The 21825-nt window shown below is 33.5% G+C and overlaps 1 protein-coding gene across 1 annotated transcript; it reads left to right on the top strand.

Moving 5' to 3' along the window:
• Positions 1–2831: 2831 nt before the first annotated feature.
• Positions 2832–5205, top strand: LOC127546274 (long-chain-fatty-acid--CoA ligase 5-like). The gene is given in 2 exon segments (XM_051973479.1): positions 2832–3368; positions 3371–5205. Coding segments are annotated over 2 exon segments (2049 nt in total). The 5' UTR covers positions 2832–2941; the 3' UTR covers positions 4993–5205.
• Positions 5206–21825: the final 16620 nt, after the last annotated feature.

The following is a 21825-nucleotide window of genomic DNA, read 5'->3' on the forward strand; positions in this document are numbered from 1 at the left end:
GATACTAAAGAAGGGAAAGGGATCTATATGTGCCAAAATGTTTGTGGCAGCCCTATTTGTAGTGGCTAGAAACTGAAAAATGAATGGATATCCATCAATTGGAGAATGGTTGGGTAAATTGTGTTATATGAACGTTATGGAATATTATTGTTCTGTAAGAAATGACCATTAGCATGAATACAGAGAGGCTTGGAGAGACTTTCATGAACTGATGCTGAGTGAAATGAACAGAACCAGGAGATCATTATACACTTCAACAACGATATTGTATGAGGATGTATTCTGATGGAAGTAGATTTCTTTGACAAAGAGACCTAACTCAGTTTCAATTGATCAATGATGGACAGAAGCAGCTACATCCAAAGAAAGAATTCTGGGAAATGAATATAAACTGTTGCATTTTTGTTTTTCTTCCTGTGTTATTTTTACCTTCTGAATCCAATTCTTCCTGTGCAACAAGAGAACTGTTCGGTTCTGCACACATACATTGTATCTAGGATACACTGTGACATATTTAACATATAGTACTGCTTGCCATCTAGGGGAAGGGGTGGAGGGAGGGAGGCGAAAAGTTGGAAGAGAAGTGAGTGCAAGGGATAATGCTGTAAAAAATTACCCAGGCATGGGTGCTGTTAATAAAAAGTTATAATTATTAAAAAACAAACAAAAAAAGTGTATTAAATTAATTAATTAATTAATTATTTTAAAGAAATATTTGCCTTTTAATATTCTATTTTAAAACATTTCATCCCATTTAGTTCTATATTTCCCTTTTTGTTTTAGTTTAGTTTTGTTTTAGTTAGATTTGCATAGCTTTGAGAAATAAACAGTATTATCTATTACAATCATTTTAGTAGTTGATTTCTTTTTGGGAATTTAAATTGTATTTTTATATGACCTTAAGTACTCTATAATCTGTTACATATTCAGTTAGTATTTATATTGTTTCATTATTTATTATAGCTTTAATTATATTGTACTTTTCCTGTTTTTTCTATCTTCACATTGTGACTTTTTATTATAGTTTGATTAGAATTCCTGCTTTTTTGAATTCTTCTGATACACAATACATTTTTTCCAAAACTTATGACTTTATTTTAAAATTTTATCTTAAGATTTGAAATTTTAAATAACTGATGTTTAGGGTTTATTTTTCTTGTTCATTCTGTCATTTTTATTGAATTATCAATTTTATTTAAAGTTTAGGTTTTTATATACTGGATTTGTGTTTTATTTATTTTTATATTAATTTTCCTCTTATACTTTTTAGTTAGTACTATCACTTTTGATTACTAGTGTTCACTAACTTTGATACCTTTCTCTTCCTACACAATGCATCCACTGTTTTCATTTACTTGTTATCCACATTTCTTGAATGTAATTAAATTGTTAGATTATTTTTCTTCCTATTGATTAATTCATCTAGAGAGATGTCCTCTTCTCTCTTTTGTTTTCGCTTTTGTTAATGTTCTAAGAAGTGATTCAAAACTCTCTCTAATCTTACCTTTAACATCTTACTTTAATAATGTTATTGATATCCTTTTCAGAATAGTTTATTTTTACCTTGTACTCATCTTTATTTCTCACATATAATCCATTCTAAAACTTCTTTTTCTATTTCTTGTAGAATAAGACAAATTTTCATACCCAACTGAGTATGTATATTACTCCCTCTTTGAGCCAGTTCTTATTAGAATAAAGTTGAAGCATTTCCCCTCATTTTCCCCATCTTGTCCTCTTCTTTAAAACTCTTTTGTAACTCTTTTTTATTAGAAAATTTATTCCATTTTATCTTTCCTTTTCCCTTTCTTCCCATGCAAGTCCCTTTCTCTCACCTTAATTTAAATTTAATGTTATTATTTTATATCATCTGATAATACTCAACTCAAACCCATGCCATTTATCTAATTATACTCCTTCTAACTATCCTAATAATGAGAAAATACTTAGGAGTTACTAGTATCATCTTCCTTGTAGGAATATAAGAACTTTGACCTTGCTGAAGCCCTTATGATTTTTCTTTCCCGTTTGTCTTTACATGCTTCTCTTGAATTTTTGTATTTGAAAATCAAATTTTCTATTCAGCTCTGGTGCTTTCTTCAGGAATTAAACCTATCTTTTAACATTCAACCCAAATACCTCCCTGCTATCTACTCTCTCACAGCCCCCTATCCTTCAAACACTGGAACAATTTCTGGAGCAATTCCTATCATCATTGTACTAAATTTGAGTATTCTTTCTTATTTCTCTGTTTTTTGTGCTACCTCTGACTTCTCACATGAACTCTCTCAAGTTTAAATTTTCTATTTTGCTTTTAGAAAAATATGGGTCCCAGTAAAGGCTGCAGTCAGCAATGGAGTAACCCCTCAAATTCTCTAGGCAGGTGTGGCCCTGATAGCTGCAAGAAATTTCTTGGCTCTTAGTAGTATGGTCAAAGATCAGCTTTTCTAAGGCTCTTTTTCAAATACTAGCTTAGTGATTGACTGGAAAACTTGGGTCTGTTCAACGTGGCCGCGTGAGGGGTGGTGGTGAGGGTTTGCACTGTCAGGCTCCTTTGGGTTTATATGGCAGGAATCTGTTGGAAGTCTCTCTTAGGCAGGAGTTAAAATCTTAGCTGGGGATGACTTCTTTCCTGTCAGAACACTTCCACTTTCAGTTATAAAAGACCAACCAGGAAGTGGAGAGCCCTGGGTATGTAAGGGAGAGCTTTCTCATGTCTGACCCATGGTCTGGGGACAAATGGAGGGTGACCACCCCAGCTCTGACTCTGAGACTTGTCTCTCTGATCTCAAGGAAGAGATCTCCTGAACTTGGCCACACCTGAATGGGACCCATGACTGTGGGGGAGGTTTAGGAGTCTAGGAAGGAATTCCCAATCGGGGCTGCCAGACTGATGCTGCTTTCACACCAGGTGTAAATTTGCTGTTGCTGCTCCACAAAGATGCTTTTCATCTTGAACTTTCTGTTCTCCCCACTTCCAACACCAGTGCTGATTAGTCTATTGACCATTGGAATCACCATCTTCCTATGGCTGGTTAACAAACCTCGGCCAGACTGGCCCCTTGTGGACTTGCAAAAGCAGTCAGTGGGAGTTCAGGGAGGAGCCCGGCGGGGAGCTGTGCAACGCAATGATGACTTCATCAGCTATTACCATTCTGATGCCACAACAATGTATGAAATTTTCCAACGAGGACTCCATGTGTCTGATAATGGACACTGTTTGGGATCTAGAAAACCAAATCAACCATACAGATGGTTCTCTTACAAACAGATGTCTGACAGGGCAGAGTACTTGGGCTCCTGTCTTCTGTACAAAGGATACAAGCCATTACCAGACCAGTTTGTTGGCATCTTTGCTCAGAATAGACCAGATGGATCATCGCAGAACTTGCCTGCTATACCTACTCAAGGGTGGCTGTTCCCCTCTATGACACTCTCCGAGCTGAAGCCATAGTGTACATTGTTAACAAAGTAGAAATTGCAACAGTGATCTGTGACACACCCCAGAAGGCAAATGTTCTACTGGAGAATGTTGAGAAGGGGCTCACCTTAGGGTTGAAGATGATAATCCTCATGGGCCCCTTGGAGGATAGCCTTAAGGAAAAAGGGGAAAAGCTTGGAGTAGATATCTTATCACTATATGATGCTGAGACTCTGGGCAAAGAGAATTTCAAAAAACCTGTGCCTCCCAAACCTGACGACCTCAGCATTGTATGCTTTACCAGTGGAACAACAGGTGATCCCAAAGGAGCCATGCTGACACACCGGAATGTCGTTGCAAACTCTGCATCTTTTCTTAAATGTGTTGAGAATGTTTTTATGCCCACATCTGAAGATGTGACAATATCATACTTTCCTCTGGCTCATATGTTTGAAAGAGTTGTACAAGCTGTTCTTCATACCGTGGATGCTAAAGTGGGATTCTTCCAAGGAGATGTCGGGCTCTTGCCTGATGACATGAAAACCCTACAGCCAACTGTGTTCCCAGTGGTTCCTCGACTTCTCAACAGATTGTACGATAAAGTACATGGTGAAGCCAAGACACCATTCAAGAAGTTTTTGTTGAATCTGGTCATCTCTGCGAAATTCAGTGAAGTAAAGCAAGGCATTGTCTGGCAAGACAGCATCTGGGATACACTCATATTTAAAAAGGTCCAGGCAGGTCTAGGTGGGAAGGTACGTTTAATGGTTACTGGAGCTGCACCTATCTCCTCCCCAGTCTTGGTATTCCTCCGAGCTGCCCTGGGTTGCCCGGTATATGAAGCTTACGATCAGATTGAATGTATAGCTGGATGCACATTTTCATCACCTGGGGACTGGACAACAGGTCACGTTGGGGCTCCCTTGGCCTATGATGAAGTAAAACTTGAAGATGTAGTAGACATGAACTACTTCTCAGTGGATGGAGAAGGAGAGATCTGCATCAGAGGCACCAATGTGTTCAAGGGTTACCTGAAGGATCCTGAGAAAACAGCTGAAACTCTTGACAAAGATGGCTGGCTTCATACAAGAGACATCGGCCGTTGGTTACCGAATGGTACCCTGAAGATCATTGACAGAAAGAAGAACATCTTTAAGCTGGCTCAAGGAGAATACATTGCTCCAGAGAAGATAGAAAATGTGTATATCAGGAGTGGTCCAGTATCCCAAGTTTTTGTACATGGAGATAGCTTACAGTCCTCTTTAGTGGGTGTGATTGTTCCTGATCCAGATGTATTGCCTAAGTTTGCAGGAAAACTTGGGGTCCAGGGTTCCTATGAGAACCTCTGCCTAAATGGGCTCGTAAAGAAGAACATTTTGGAAGACATGCTGAAAATTGGCAGAGAGAGTGGCCTCAAGTCCTTTGAACAAGTCAAAGACATCTATGTTCACCCAGAAGCATTCTCTATTGAAAATGGACTCTTGACACCGACATTGAAGGCAAAGAAGGCAGAACTTGCCTAATACTTTTGGAGCCAAATTGATAACCTATATGAAACTGTCAAGGAATAGCTTGAGTGTGTTGCTGACCTGGAAGCTACAAAGGAAATAAAAGTACTCTTTCAAGCAAATCCTAGGTAAAAACCAAACTAGGAATGAAGATTCACTGCCAAGTGAGATGCATCCTACCAATTCAAGTCCCCAGAGATTATACATGCTAATCCTCCTCATAAATGTAAACCTTTTACAATAAAATATTGCAAATGTTTAAAAAAAAGAGAAAAATATGGGCTTTAATCTAAAGAACATTATAAAATTTCTTCCTGACTTTATCTAAATCTTTGATTCTTTCTTAATCATTACCTACTTAGATCTTTTTTTGTTCTTTGATAATCCCTTTTTATCCTTTATCCCACAGCCCAATTTCTTTATTTTTTTAAAAAATGTAATACACATGAGAAAACTAATTTGATTGATTAATAATTATTATTTCACGATAAGCATGCTTAAGTTTTCTTGTGTTTCTCTTTTTCTGGATTATTTAAAGTTAAACTTTCTCTTAGTTTCTATTTCTTTTGTGGGTTCAGGCTTACCTCAGATAACTTAGGTTTCTTATCTCCCCCTCTATCTTAGGAAAATAAACTTAGTTTAACATGAGATGTTATTTTGGGATACAACTTGAGCTTTATCTTTTGTATCATATAATTATAAATTTTCCTCACCTTTCAAGATTTTGTACTAATGCTGTTATTTGAATTGGAACTTCCTTTTTCTTGAGTACTGTGAAAATGTTTGAGTTTTGAATTTAAATTATAAAATTTAACCACTAATTATTTTGTAATCTCAAGTCATTCATCCACATTTATTCTGTGTTGATCTTCATAATTTCATAAAGTTATTTTAAGAATAAAATAAAATAAATTATGTAAATGAATTTGCAAATCTTAAAGTATTATAAAAATGCTATTAGGAATAATTAAAATTTGAGAGTTCTGATTTTTTCTAATGTCTTATTTTTCTTTTGAACCATTCTGACATCTTATAATATTTTTGTACAAGTTTGGGGAAAATCATGGAAATGTCTTTATCCTGCTCCTCTTTCTCCTCCTCCTTCTTCTCCAAATAGTTGGACTCCAAAGTATAAGCCTATGAGGTTCCTTTTTCTAGCAACATCAAGAGAGAAACATGAACTGTCCTGGGAATCTTGAATGGGAACCAAAGGATTTCAGTTGTCTAATATAAATACATGAAACTGGTACCTCTTGTGTTATTTATTTTTTCATATGCATTCAACTACTACTAGTTTTTGCATGTTAACTTTTGATGTTAAGTTGGAGCAATATGTAGAATAGAATCATCCTGCCAAATTAAAGGTCATGTTTCTCCCCTTTGTATTTTGAAAATGAGGAAAATGAAACATCAATGATCTTCAGTTTCTTCAGCTTTAAAATGAAGGTAGACTAGAGGATTTTCAAGGTCTTTCCAAAAGTTACAATTCTAAAATTATTTGTTAGTCTATTTAAAAATATAAACACTAAATTCCCCATTAAATCAAAGATCAGAAAGGGAATCATAAAGGTAAAGAATCTATCCTTTGTAAATAGTGGACTTTTAAAAAGTTTTATTTATTATAGCCCTGGTCATAATAACTGTGTGAAAACTGAAGAGAACTTTCCTGAATTTGGGGAATCCAAATCTTAGTTTAATCTGCTTTTCCATGAATTGTGGTCTTGAGTAATCCTATTAACATGATTTTTCCCAGAAGTCATACTCATTTGAAAATAATTAAGTCCTGCAAAAGGTGGTGATTTTCATATTTATTAACTAATTGAAAATGAAGAATGATGGGCTCTATCATTTCTGTCTTCTTTCTTTTCTTTTAGGAAATGGTAGAATTCCTTATTTTCAACTTCACTTACCTCCTCACCTTATTATACTCTGATACAATATCAAATAATCATAAATCAATTCAATACAGCCAGATAGGCTGTTTTCATTATTAGTGTTTTTCACTATTCACTATTCGTGCTATTTTCATAAAATAAAACTTAGCTTAGTTTTATATATATATATATATATATATATATAATTAAATATGTTGCTATAAAATTTACCTTTGCTACATTTATATGTTATCACGTTTTACCTCAATTTCAAAAATTCTTGACTTAAAACAACATAGTTTTTTGTGGACCAATCTATGGTAACTAAATATGCATATTTTGGATTTATAAATATGTGACTGTTAAGGAAATATTGATTGACTCTTGCAAATGTTAGGAGATAATGTTTGCTATTAGTCTGCCTTATTGCTACACTGAAGTTGTGTAGTAAATTATCATCATCTTTAATATTAAGATAGAGGTACACTGAGATGACAAGAAAATATAATGATGAATGTTGGAAGGGATGTAGGACATTAATACATTATTGGTGGACTGATCTATTTTGGAGAGCAATATGGAATATGCTTAAAGGCTCTCAAACTGTGCATACCCTCTGATCCAGCAGTCTCTCTACTAGGCCTGTATCCGAAAGAGATCATAAAAAAGGGAAAAGGACTCACATGTGCAAAAATGTTTGTAGCAGGTTTTTTTTTTTTTTTTTTTTTTTTGTAGTGTTAAGGAACTGGAAACTGAGTGGATGCTCATCAGTTGGAGAATGGCTGAATAAATTATGTTATATAAATGTGATAAAATAGTATTGTTTTGTAAAAAAAATGATCAGGAAGATGATTTTAAAGAGACCTGGAGAGACTTACATGAACTGAAGCTAAGTGAAATGAGTAGAACCAGGAGATCATTATACATCACAATAACAAGATTATGTGATGATCAATTGTGATGGATTTGGCTTTTTTCAACAAGAAGATGATTTAGGTCAGTTCCATTATCTTCTAATGGAGAGAATCATCTGTACTCAGAAAGAAGACTATGGAAACTGAATCACAGTTCCACAGATCCACAGATCCACAGTATGTGGATCACAACATAGTATTTTCTCTTTTTGTTGTTGTTTGCTTACATTTATTTCTTATTTTTTTTCCTTTTCAATCTGATTTTTCCTAGGCAGCATGGTAATTGTAGAAATATATATATAAAAGAATTTCATGTGTTTATATTAGATTACTTGCTGTCTAGGGAAAGGGATGAGGAGAAGCAAGGAAGCAAAAAAAAAAAAAATGGAACACAAGGTTTTACAAGGGTGAATGTTGAAGACTATGTATGTTTTCAAAATAAGATCTTTCAAAGAGAAAAAAGGAGAAAAAAACAAAACAAAACAATAGAGCCACAGAGTTTCAAAAGACTTAAGAAGTCACTAGATGTATTCTGATTGAGAATTCTCATGGCCTCAAACATTCCTAGATAGGATCATTGAACTTTCTATGGGGGAAAATGTGAAAAAACAAACAGACCTAAATAAGACATAATGCAACACATTTTACCTTTTGGACATGTCCAACTATGACACCATTATGACACACATCAAATTGTCTTTTTAAATATTCCACCTGTGGTTTCTAATTTTGTGTTCTGGAGCCAAGCAGGAAAAAATCTGATAAGTCACCATGAAGCTATAGAAATGAAATATCCTATCAAAAGAGTTGGGAAAGGAGTGAAAAATAAAATAAATAAAAATGCATGAGCACAGAAATAGACAAATAAAAAATTCAAGTCACATCAATCTTAAGCCACTTTAAAATTTTTTTAATATGTGTGTATCTTTTATATTGTTTAAATTTCCTCCTGTGACCCCTTTCCTCTTCTCACCAAAAAAAAAAAATAATTCCACTGAAAATTGGTGGCTATTATTGTTTTATTTCCTTTTGGGACTAGTGCTTGACTGGCATCAGTACTATTAACTGGCTCAAGTACTTTTAATGGAATGGGCAAAGAAATAGCTCTATTGTTCATTTTCACTTGAGTTGGGATTTTGAATTTAGGTTTTGCCAGTGAAAAGGTGTTTAGAAACTTGTGAACAAAGACAGTCTTTTTCTTCCTGCTAGGCAACGAAATGATGACAACAAGTTTGTGAGAGATGTGATGTTTCCTTTAATAATAGCTTTCCAAAGGATGGACAGATGTAATGGACAGATGGGTGGACTAACTGAACTAAGGGCATTATTATCTGCTCAGACATTTCTTGAATGTCAGCCAAAATGACTGAAACATGGCAATCGAGTGCTCTGAAATACATTCCTAGGGGATAAAAACCTCAACGCATGGGATAAAATTGTGGCATTTTTATTCCATGACTGAAAGAATGGTACAAATATTTCTCCTAAGGTGATGTTTTTAGTAAAGTTCCCTATGGGGGCTGCTGTATTGAAGTCTCCTTTGTCCCCACATTGAAAAAATAAAATAAAATAGATCCCCTAACACTTTGCCTTTCCCCCTCTCCATTTTTTTTTTTAGCTAAAAGCCAAAATTGAAGACCTAAAAATTGCTTGTTGTTGTTATTGTCATTATTGTTGTTTTCAGATGAAACAAAAGGCCATGACAATAAATCAGAAAGTTTGACCATAGTGTGACATTTAGTGAGGGAGGAACAGAAAATCTAATTCCAGGACCTAGTGATAAAGCAATAAAGGCAGATAAAGCTTCATCTCTGCATTAAGTACATGCTAATTGGAAATAAACTTTAAGTTACCCAGAAGAAGGTCAGGTTATATGATCCAAAACATAATGGTGAATAACACTGGAGAAAACAATCTGCTTTTTAACATGACAAGGATTATTTGCAGTTAATAAGGGGAGGAGAGGAGAAGGCCAGTTATTTCTGTTATCCTTGGTTTCACCTAGAACAAAATAAAAAAAAAAAAAAAAAGAAAGAAAGAATGAAAAGGAACTATCCCTGCTTCCTGTAAGCTCCTCACTTTCTTTGTGATCATTGTAGCTTAGTTATATCTTCGTGATGAAATCTGTCATTACTGACTTTATTGACATTAAAGTTGATTTATGTGTGTGCCTGGTGAATAAAGACTGCTTTATGTGACCTGCATGCATTCACTGTTCCTCAAGTACTTGAGATGGTGAATGCAGCTCTTACTTAATTGTCTTTTACTGGTTCACTTATCCTCTAATCTCAGTCGATGGGAGTTGGGGGGAATACTATTTCTCTATCTAGTCAAGTGATAATGGAGAACTATTGGTCATAAAGTATTTGTTGCTGCTGTAGGATGTTGAAGATGAAGAAAAATAAATAAATTTAGACTTTCCAAGTAGCACTACAGGAACTGGCTCATGGTCATAGTTAATAACTGTAAAACACAAAACTTGAACAAACATCACTATCTACTCCAGGTCCAGCTCCCCCTTCCATTATATCACTCTATTTTTTTCATTAAATTTCCCATACTCTTAAAAATTATAACATTGAGAAGGTAAGTAAGGACAAATGACCTGTCCCCAGCATAATGATTTCTGTCCTGTGATCAATAATTTTTCATATCTTGGTGTATATATATACATACATAAGTGTGTTTATAGTTTGCAGAACACAATGTGCTTTTCTCTTACTGTAACATAGGAGAATTGATAATATGATCTCACAATTATGCTGAAAGAAGCCAAATATCAAATGGGACATATGTCTATGGTGCCAAAGTTATGGGAGCTGAAGCAAGAAATGTCTTGTGTCATATTCAGTTTTTTACTTACAATCTGTTTGCTAATGCCAGGGGAGAGAGTAAAAAAGAGGCCATCATCTTCCCCAAAATTTAGACCTACTTTATAGAATATTACTCCTCTTTAAAAACACCCTTACCTTAATCACTTTGCTAAGGAAATGGAGCTTCAAACTCTCATTCCGGATAGTACAGATTTCAATATACTTCAAATGATCTATTTCTAAGCCATAGAAATGGACAATGAGGCTCTAAAATAAAGTCTTGAGGTAATTCAGAAAGATCATCAAGTATGTTAGTACCAGGACGGAAGAACATTGTAAAATATAATTCTTTAAAGAAAATAGTTCAGAAAGAGTTTTATAATTCCTGTTTTTTTTTTTTGGCTGTTCTCATAAGAGAAAATTTGTTAATGTGAATCTAAGATTTATTATATTTTTAAAACAAAAATAAATTATGGAGCAATTCCCTTGGACAGAGAATATCTTTTACTCCTGTCCCTAAAATGTAATTTTATTCATAATTTTATTAATCATCTTATCTGATTCGGATATAAAGTTTTTTTAAGGCAAAATATTTAACTTTCAAGGATATAGCTCAGTAAAAAGCTTTGTCATGTAAATATTTATAGGACACAATGATATCTCATAAATACATAAGAAAGTTGAAGGGAAAATGTTTTGCAATTTCAAGGAGAAGTAGGACAAGAAAGATCACTAGCATCTGAAAACATTAAGGAAACCTACAAGGTAGTATTTAATTTGGACTAAAACTAGGTAGGATTTCAATAAGAAAGAGTAACTGTGTGTGAACCAGTTGGGTTGAGAGATACTGAACCTGAGACATTTCAAGCACAAACAATAACATGAATAAAGGTACAGAGATGAGCTTACATATGTGAAGTGACTATGAAATAAATGCAGAAAAGCATAATGTTATAGTTGGAAGGAATGAATAGAATTAGGTTGTAAAGAGCCCTAACAAACAATGTTTGGATTTTACAAAGTAAACTATTTTTGGACTATTGATGAATTTTTAGAAGATGAATGACATGACTAGTCTGGCAGTAATGTATAGAATGGTTTCTTTTTTCTCCCATCATGAAAGGTGAAGGGGGAAATAGAATCAGAAATAATTATTAGTTGGGAAACATAATATTGGTCCAGGAAGAAGGAAATCAGAGTCTAGGATACAATAGTAATCATAGCAATAGAGAAGATGAAACAGTAATAAACAATGAGATCTAAGATGGAAGAGATATTATAGAAACAAAATCCACAGGACCTGATAAATAATTGAATAAGAAAACATAATATATAGTTAAAACTAAAAGCCTCAAAAATGAGCCTCCTCATTTTTTAAGATGAGCTTTGGAAAATTAAGTGATTGATGATGGTGAGTAGAGAAGCTCTCAGTAGAACTCTCCTAATATTCCCCTGCAAGTAACTAAATAATGTTTAAAATCAAATTCTTAAATGGGAAAACTGACAAAAGTTCAGAGTGAAACATTCTTCTAGCCCTCAAAAATATAGAAGGTCAGAAAAAGAGATCTGTGACTAAAGGAGGTGAGTAGTTTAGAACCTACATGGATGAAACATCCTGGGTAGGACTAAGTGATGATGACAGAAATAATAGCATCTTTAGAAGCTTTTAAGCCAGAGATGGGGAGAAGATTTTACAACTGGTTAGAAAGAGATGATCATTTCTTACAGAACAATAATATTCCATAACATTCATATACCATGATTTATTCTTACATTCCTCAAATGATGGGCATCCATTCAGTTTCCAATTCCTTGACATTACAAAAAGGGCTGCCACAAACATTTTTGTACATAAACTTCCCTTTCCCTCCTTTATGATTTCTTTGGTATACAGATCTAGTAGACATATTGCTGGATCAAATGGTGTGCACGGTTTGATACTACTTTGAGAATAGTTCCAAATTGCTTTCCAGAATGGTTAAATAAGTTCACAACTCCACCAACAATGTATTAGTGTCCCAGTTTTCCCATATCCCCTCTAACATTTTTTGTTATCTTTTCCTGTCATCTTTGCCAATCTAAGAGGTATGTAGAGGTATCTCAGAGTTGTCTTTATTTGCATTTCTCTGATCCATAGTAATTCAGAGCACCTTTTCATATGACTAGAAATGGTTTTAATTTCATCTGAAAATTGTCTGTTCATATCTATTGACCATTGATCAATTGGAGAATGACTTGAATTATAAATTTGAGTCAATTCTCTATGTTTTTTTGAATGAAGCTTTTATCAGAACCTCTGAATATAAAAAAAATCCCAATTTATTGTTTCCTTTCTAATTTTGTCTGCATTGGTTTAGTTTGTAAGAAACTTTTTAACTTAACATGATCAAAATTATCCATTTTGCATTCCATAATGTACTCCAGTTCTTCTTTGTCCACAAATTCCTTCCTTCTCCACAAATCTGAGTAGAGTAACTTTTGTACTTCTATTATAATAATATTCTTTATGTTTAAATTATGAATCCAATTCAACCTTATCTTGCAATTCACTTAAATTCTCCTCTAATAATCTGGTTGCTATACCAGTTGGTGCATATTGTTTAGTATTGATATACTTCATATTTAATAAGATGTAGTTTCCTTCCTTATCTCTTTTCTTAGATCTATTTTTGCTTTTGCTTGATCTGAAATCAAGATCACTCTGTTTTTATGTTTTTTTTTTTTTTTACTTCAGCTGAAGCATAATACATTCCGCTCTAGCCTTTTACATTGACTCTGAACTATCTCTCTGCTTTAAATGTATTTCTTATAAATAAATAACTCTGGCTTTTAATCTACTCTTCTATCCTTTTCTGTTTTATGGAAGAGTTCAGCTCATTTACATTCAGAGGAAATTGCTAGCTCTGTATTTCCTGCCATCCTATTTTCCCCACGTTACACTTTTCTTTCTCCTTTCCCTCCTCACCAGTGTTTTTCTACTGACCTCTACCTCTCTCAATCTGCCCTTCCTTTTTGCAGCTCCTCTCTTTTTTATCCCTTTCCCCTTACACTTCTATCCTCCCTTCTATTACCCGTCCCATTTTCTTTCCCCTTTTCCCTTCTACTTCCCTTTGGTGAGACAAATTTCTATATAAAAGTAAGTATTGCTCCCTCTTTGAGTCAAATCTTAAAAATTAAGTTTCAAACAATACTCACCTTTCTTCCTTCTGTTCCTCAATTGTAATAGATCTTTTTGTCCTCTTCATGTGAGATAATGTACTTCATTTCCCTCCCCTTTCCTCTTCTCCTTGTACAATCCCTTTTCCACCCTAATTTTCTTTTTTTATATCATCACATTAAAGTCAACTTAAATCTACACCCTGTAAATATACCCTTTCTAACTGCCTTGACAAAGATACAGTTCTCAAGAATTACACATAACATCTTTCCATATAGGGGTATAAACATTTTAGCTTGTAAAAAGCATGTTTTTTTTTTTTTCCTTCCCTATTTACCTTTTCAAGTTTCTCTTGAATTCTGTATTTGAAAATCAAATTTTCTGAGTAAAAAAATTCTATTTTGTTGAATGTCTATCTTTTCTTCTGAAAAATAATGCTTAGTTTTGCTGGGTAGTTGATTCTTGTTATAATTCAAGAATGCTTTATCTCCTGGTATATCATATGCCAGGCCTTTTGTTACTTTAAAGTGATCTTATTTGTGGTTCTTTGATATGTGATTCATTTCTTTCTGGCTGTTCAAAGTATTTTTTCATTGATATGATAATTCAGGAATTTAGCTACAATATTCCTTGAAGTTTCTATTTAAGATCTCTTTTGGAAAGTGATATGTGGATTCTTTCAATGACTATTTTACCTTCTGTTTTTAAGATATCGTGGCAGTTTTCCTTGATGATTTCTTGAACCATGCTGTCTAGGCTTTTTTTTTTTTCTCTCATTATAACATGCAAGTAGTCCAATAATTCTTAGATGGTATTTTCCACTTCAGTTTTTCCAATGAGCTATTTTACATTTTTTTACTTTTTTCTTTTTCATTTTTTGCTTTTGTATGACTGATTCTTTTTTTCTTTTTCTTTATTTTTCATTGTTTCTCTTTTTTTAATAGTTATAACTTTTTATTGACAGAACCCATGTCTGGGTAATTTTTTTTTTTTTTTTACAACATTATCCCTTGCACTCACTTCTGTTCCAACATTTCCCCTCCCTTCCTCCACCCCCTCCCCAAGATGGCAAGCAATCCTATACATGTTAAATATGTCACACTATTTCCTAGATACAATATATGTGTGCAGAACCGAACAGTTCTCTTATTGTACAGGAAGAGTTGGTTTCAGAAGGTAAAAATAACCTGGGAAGAAAAACAAAAAATGCAAACAGTTTATATTCATTTCCCAAAGTTCTTTCTTTGGGTATAGCTGCTTCTGTCCATCATTGATCAATTGAAACTAAGTTAGATCTTCTCTTTGTTGAAGAAATCCACTTCCATCAGAATACATCCTCATACAGTATTGTTGTTGGAAATATATAATGATCTCCTGGTTCTGCTCATTTCACTTAGCATTGTATGATTGATTCTTGATGTCTCGTTGAGTTATTCACTTCCATTTATCCAAATCTAATTTTACTGAGTTATTATCTTCAGTTATATTTTTTTTACCACTACTTGCATCTAACGAAGTGTATTTTCAACAAGTTTTGTTCAGTATATATATATATATATATATATATATTTATATATATAATGCTGATTATGTGTATGTGTGTGTGTGTGTGTGTGTGTGTGTGTGTGTATCCATATTCCAGTTTATCAAATTTATTTTTTAAGGAGTTGCTTTCTTCACTTAATTTCTGTGTTTTCTTTTTCATGGTGTTGGCCCTTATCCCAAATTTTCATACTTCTACATAGCCCTCATTTCTTTTTTTTCCATTTTTCTTCCATGTCTTAAGATCTTTTTTTTTTTTCATTCTTTCATGAGTGCCTTCACTTGAAGGCAGTTTAACTTTGCTTGTCTTCTTCTAGTTTTGTATTCTGATATTCCTTGTCTCCATAATAGCTTTCTATAACCAGAGCTCTTTTTGCTTTTTTGACCAATTTTAAAAATTGAATTTTGCTCCTAGGGTACAGGGAAAGTTGTCCCAAACTCTTTAACAGGGAAATAGGGGCCTCTCATTGCTTGCACTGGTCTGGGACTGGTGATGCAGGTTTACCAGTGCACTCGGGTGCGTGGTGAAGTCCCACCTGTTATGCTGGGGGTCAGAAGCTCATAATTTGCCTTCTTTAGTTGCATGGGATTTCTCATAGCTGTCTGCTGATCCTCTATCCTTCTGAGCCAGGGCAGAGTAATCAATGATACTGTGTTTTAGTTAAATATCTTCTGCTGGGCCTCTTCACAACAGTCCTTTCTGCATTGACCAATTCCCCCTGCCCAATAATGCAAATATTTTCAAGATGTCTTGAGCTGGAAAGTTATTGCACTCTAAAAGTTTGTAGGCTCTTTCACTCCAAAATCCATTCAGAGTATTGATCTAACATTAAATCTGAAGGCATCTGGGGAAAGGTCAGGTAATGTCCTATCTACTCTCCACCATCTTGGCTTTGCCTCCTCCCACCAAAAAGAACAAAAACTCACAATTTGACTAAAACTGCTGCCAAAGTTGGAAAAGAGTATGGAAGAAATTAGACATAAACCAACATCTCATATCCTGTTCTAAGATGAAGTTAAAATGTGTTCATGATTTAGACATAAGTGGTGATACTATAAGCAAATACGAGATCAAGGAATAATTTACTTGACAAATTTATGAAGATAAAAATTTATGAGAAAACAAATGATGAAGAACTTTATGAAATGAAAATATATGATTTTGATTTCATGAAGTTACAAAAATTTTGTAGAAGCAGAACCAATGCTTAAGATTAGAAAGAAAGCAGAAAGCTGGGGGGAAAATCAAAACCAGTGTTGCTGATAAAGGCCTTATTTCTAATATATAAAGAGAACTGGGTCAAATAAGAGTACAAATCATTTGCCAATTGCTAAATGGTCAAAAATATGAATAATTTTCAAATGAAGAAATTAAAGCATTGATATATAAAAAAATTCTTTATCACTGTTGATTAGAAAAATGCAAATTAAAACAACTCTGGGGTCCCATCTTATACCTATCAGATTGACTAAGATCATAGGAAAAATGATAAAAGTTATAAGGGATATGGGAGAACTGGGACACTAATGCATTGTTGGTGGAGTTGTGAACCCCACAACTTTTCTAGAGAGAAATTTGGAACTATGCCTAAAGGATTTTTATCCAGCCGTGTTACTCTTAGGTCTGTATCCCAAAGAAATCATAAAAAATGGAAAAAAGTACCCATATGTACCAAAAAAAAAAAAAAAAAGCAGTTTTTGTGGTAGCAAGGAATTGGAAATTGAGGGGATGCCCATCAATTTGTGAATGGCTGAACAAATTGTAGCATATGAATTTTGTTTGTTAACAATAATTATTGTTCAAGAAATGATCAGGTGGACTTTTGAAAAAACTGGAAAGACATATGCAAATTAATGCAAAGTGAAGTCAACCAAACCAGTACAATGTATAGAATAACAGCAAGATTATGTGATGGTCAACTATGATAGACTCAGTTATTTGCAGCAAGATAATTAATACAATTTTGAAAGACTCATGATGTAAAATGCTTTCCACACTCAGAGAAGTAAATCAGGAGTCTGAATGCAAGTTGAAAGATACTATTTTCATATTTTTAATGGAAATGGAAATCTCATAAAAGTGAATGTTGAAAACTAAAATATTTAGATGATATGTCATTCAGTGTATGTTTATATCATTTTGATATTATGTCATTGTCTATGGTCCCTTTTTAGAAAATTCATTTTCCCTGGCTTCTCTCTTATTAGATATGTTTCTGCTTTTTTTTTTTTTTAATCTGAGATCGTGCTTGTCATCCGTGTCTTTTTTATTTTAGCTGAAGTATAATAGATTCTGCTCCATTACGTACTTTTAATTCCGTGCCTCACTATTTCAAATGTGTTTCTTATATATCCCATATTTTAGTATTCTAGTTTCTAATCCATTCTGCAACCTGATTTTAATGGGTGAATTCATCTCATTTACATTTACAGTATACAACTGTGTATTTCCCTCTACTGTTTTTTCTATTTATCTTTTTCTCTTTTTATCCTGTCATTCCTCTAAAGTATGTTTAGCTTTTGACCACTGTCTCTTTTTTCTTCAATTTTCTATTCTGTAATCAGTAATGATCTCTAGTTCTTCTTTGGTCATAAATTCCTTCCTCTTCCACAGGTCCAAGAGGTAAACTATTCTGATTTCCTAATTTATTTGTAATCTCATTCTTTATGCCTCGGTCATGAACCCATTTTGACCTTATCTTGGTATACAGTGTTAAGTGTGGGTCGATGCCTAGTTTCTGCCATACTAGTTTCCAATTTTCACAGCAATTTTTGTCAGTGCGTTCTTATCCCAAAAGGGGTCTTTGATTTTGTCAAACAATAGAGTATTGAGGTTATTGACTATTTTGTTCTTTGAATCTAACCTATTCCAATGATCAACTAATCTATTTCTTAGCCAATACCAAATGGTTTTGTTGACTGCTGCTTTATAATATAATTTTAGATCTGGTACAGTGAGGCCACCTTCCTTTAATTTTTTTTTTTCATTAATTCCCTTGAAATTCCTGACCTTTTGTTTTTCCATATGAACTTGTTGTTATTTTTTCTAGGTCATTAAAATAGTTATTTGAGAGTCTGATTGGTATAGCGCTAAACAAATAGATTAGTTTAGATAGTATTGTCATCTTTATTATATTTGTTTGCTCTATCCAAGAGCATTTAATATTTTTCCAGTTGGTTAGATCAGGCTTTATTTGTGTGGAAAGTGTTTTGTAGTTGTGCTCATAAAGTTTCTGATTTTCTCTTGGCAGATAGATTCCTAAGTATTTTATACTATCAGTAATTACTTTAAATGGAATTTCACTTTGTAACTCTGTTGGATTTTGTTGGGATATATAAGAATGCTGATGACTTATGTGGGTTTATTTTATATCCTGCAACTTTGTTAAAGGTGTGGATTATTTTAGTAGAATCTCTGGGGTTCTCTAAGTATACCATCATATCATCAGCAAAGAGTGATAATTTGGTTTCCTCATTGCCTACTCTAATTCCTTTAATTTCTTTCTCAACTCTTATTGCCAAAGCTAGCATTTCTAATACAATATTGAATAATAATGGTGGTAATGGGCAACTTTGTTTCACTCCTGATCTTATTGGGAATGGTTGCAGTTTGTCCCCATTACATATGATGCTTACTGATGGTTTTAAATAGATGCTGCTGATTATTTTAAGGAAAAGTCCATTTATTCCTGTACTCTCAAGTGTTTTTAATAGAAATGGATGTTGGATTTTATCAAATGCTTTTTCTGCATCTATTGAGATGATCATGGTTTTTTAGGACATTGAATCTTAAAGTGACTTTGACTCTTCCTTTGTCTGGACCTTTTAAAGATTCCAACAGGTTAGAGAGGCAATTTGATTTATTGGAAAGAGGGCTAACTTACCATCAAAAATCTGATGCTAGAGAATCACTAAACCTTTATGGCTGAGTATACATATGCCATGTATCTCATGAGATTGTTGTAAGAATTAAGGGAGCTAATAATAAATTGTTTTTTAAGTATAAACGGTCATATAAGGGTTTTATCATTATTAAATATAATTATGCAGTATTTTCCTCATAGAAGGAACTTTCCCCACTGGAAGTAAAAAATATAGTTCTTGTTCTTGAATCTTTCACAGTTTAATATATAGTCATTAGGAAAATACCATGCTCATTGTTCCTTTTCTTCATTAGTGACAGATGTGTGAGCCAATAATTGTTTAGGGCCAGGACTCTGCTAGATATAAAATGCTATTTATAAGTCTTTTTTCTTTATATCTCTTGTTTGCCAGTGTTCCCTAGATGGTATACATAATTCTATAGCCCATATTAAAAATTCAAGGCTATGATATGCAGCAGCTATCTGGTAGCATGTTACATGAAGTATTGATTAAAAAAATAATAAAAGTCTCACAGATGTGAAGTCCATTATGAGATCAAGTAAAGTTTCTTTAAAGAGAAATACTTATTAAAAGTAACTACTCTTCAACAAAGCTGACCTTCTCAAATGTTAGTATGCCACAAACCATAAGATTTTTAAAAATCCAATAACAAGTTCCACTAGTGTGGTTTCAATTGCATTTTCAACTCTCTTACAGTGTTTTCAGGACTGAGGTAATGAAGATGGTTTATGTCCAAAGAGGGTTAAAATGCCATACCTTTATACCAGAATAACCAGAGATAGTCTTCCAATATTGGACAAATTGATTATTTGTTCAACTCTCTAGTTCTCTTGGCTTGTGTATGTGCAGCCTTAATGTGATATTGTACTGCCTTTTTGCTTCTTTTCTTTAAGGAGTTTAATGAGATAGCTCATTTTATGTCATTCATGATATTTTTAAAAATCACATGTACATATATCTTTTCTCTCTCATGAGTCTCCTAAAATTTCTGTCCTACTAGCTTTTAAATTTCTAAGTCTAATGGTCTTTTCTCAAGCTTCATCATATCCATTGTTTTTGTATCATTTGCCAATGCTGACCACCAAATATGTGTATGTATGTATGTATATATGTATTATATGCATATGTATGTATATATGCATGTATATAAATATATTCATATGTATTTATGTATATGTATACATATGTAGATTACATAAAATGGCTACACACATATATAATATATACATATATATACATACATGTATACACATATACACATATGCACATATATGAAAATATTCTCTCTTTCTTTGGCTTCCATGACAGTTTTCTTTCATGTCAAATACGTTTCTGATAATTCTTCCTAAAATCCTTTTCAGCTCCTTTTTTCCTTCCTTATACTCTATCTTTAGATGATCTCATTCATTCAAATGACTTTAATTATAATGTATATGTAAAGGACTTTCAAACTGATATATATAGTCCTTGTCTCCCATTTTACCTCCAGCTTTATATTCCAGACCTCAGAACATCTCCCTTTCTATAACTTAACACTTCAACTCAAAGGAATACAACTGATGGTATTGACCATAATAAAAGCTAAAACCAAATTATAAGTTAATCATTGAAAAAAGAAGGGAAAGAAAGAAACCTTCACATTGAAAGATATTAGGGAGCAAAAATTCCAAAACAATTTTATAGCATTTTACTTTGCTAGTCAACCAAAAATATGTATATAGTCAAATATAGACTGTATTGGAAAAAACTTGATTTATGAAAAAGTCTCAAATATTTGGAAATATTGCAAATTGAATCATGATTCTAAAACTTGTAAAGAGAAATTAATTTTACAGTTTTATTTTCCATACTTTAGCTAATGCCACAAGACCTAACTTGGAATCACTCAGGATTTGAATCAGAACCTAAGTGATGAGCTTCTGTTATCCCACTGTGATGAAATGAATTTGTCTATGTTTTCAGAGCTCAATCTGCATAACTTTATATGGAAAATGTGCCTTCAGATGGAGGCTACAAACACTAACTTCAATTATACCCAGGCAAGCATGGATTTTAGTGGGCAGAGAGTCTTTCTCTTGACTCCAGATATGCTGGCTTGGTTGTGAAACAAATTATAGCAGTACTAGAATAGGCCTTTTAAGCAGCCCCCTGGTTGTTGTAGGAGAAGAGATCCCTTGGTTTTGAGGTTGTTTTATCATAAAAGTAAGATGGTTTTATTTGATTCTAGCTGAGAAAAGCTGAGTTTTCTTTCCAATAAAAGTGAATGTTAAACTTGATTAGGGAGATGGGAAAATCACTCTGGGAGAGAAGAATCTGACAGGTGGAGCTTTGGCTGATAGTGAAAGGTAGTCAGGTGTGGAGTAATCTGGGTTTCAAAGGAACCGAAAGACATTTTCAGATGTCTCCCTAATGTGCCAGCCAAGGGCACATTTCCCATTCCCCTCTATGTGCCCAGCAGAAACAGAAGCCACATTGAAATGGGATTTAGGTCTCAATTTTCTTCACTGTTAAGCCTAGAGCTTAATTCAGGCAAGATCTCACAGGAACTTTCTTTTAAAGGCTACAAAATATAGGTGCCTTTTCCTGAGGCAGTGTTGTAACCAGAAGAAATGGGAAATCCTTTTTTTTTTTTTTCTGACTCTATAAATAGCTTTGAGGTATAATTTCTGTATTACACAAGGTAGGTGGTTGCTTGCTTTAATCTTTAAATT

The sequence above is a fragment of the Antechinus flavipes genome, chromosome 2 (assembly GCF_016432865.1).
Source record: "Antechinus flavipes isolate AdamAnt ecotype Samford, QLD, Australia chromosome 2, AdamAnt_v2, whole genome shotgun sequence".
Taxonomy (NCBI): domain Eukaryota; kingdom Metazoa; phylum Chordata; class Mammalia; order Dasyuromorphia; family Dasyuridae; genus Antechinus; species Antechinus flavipes.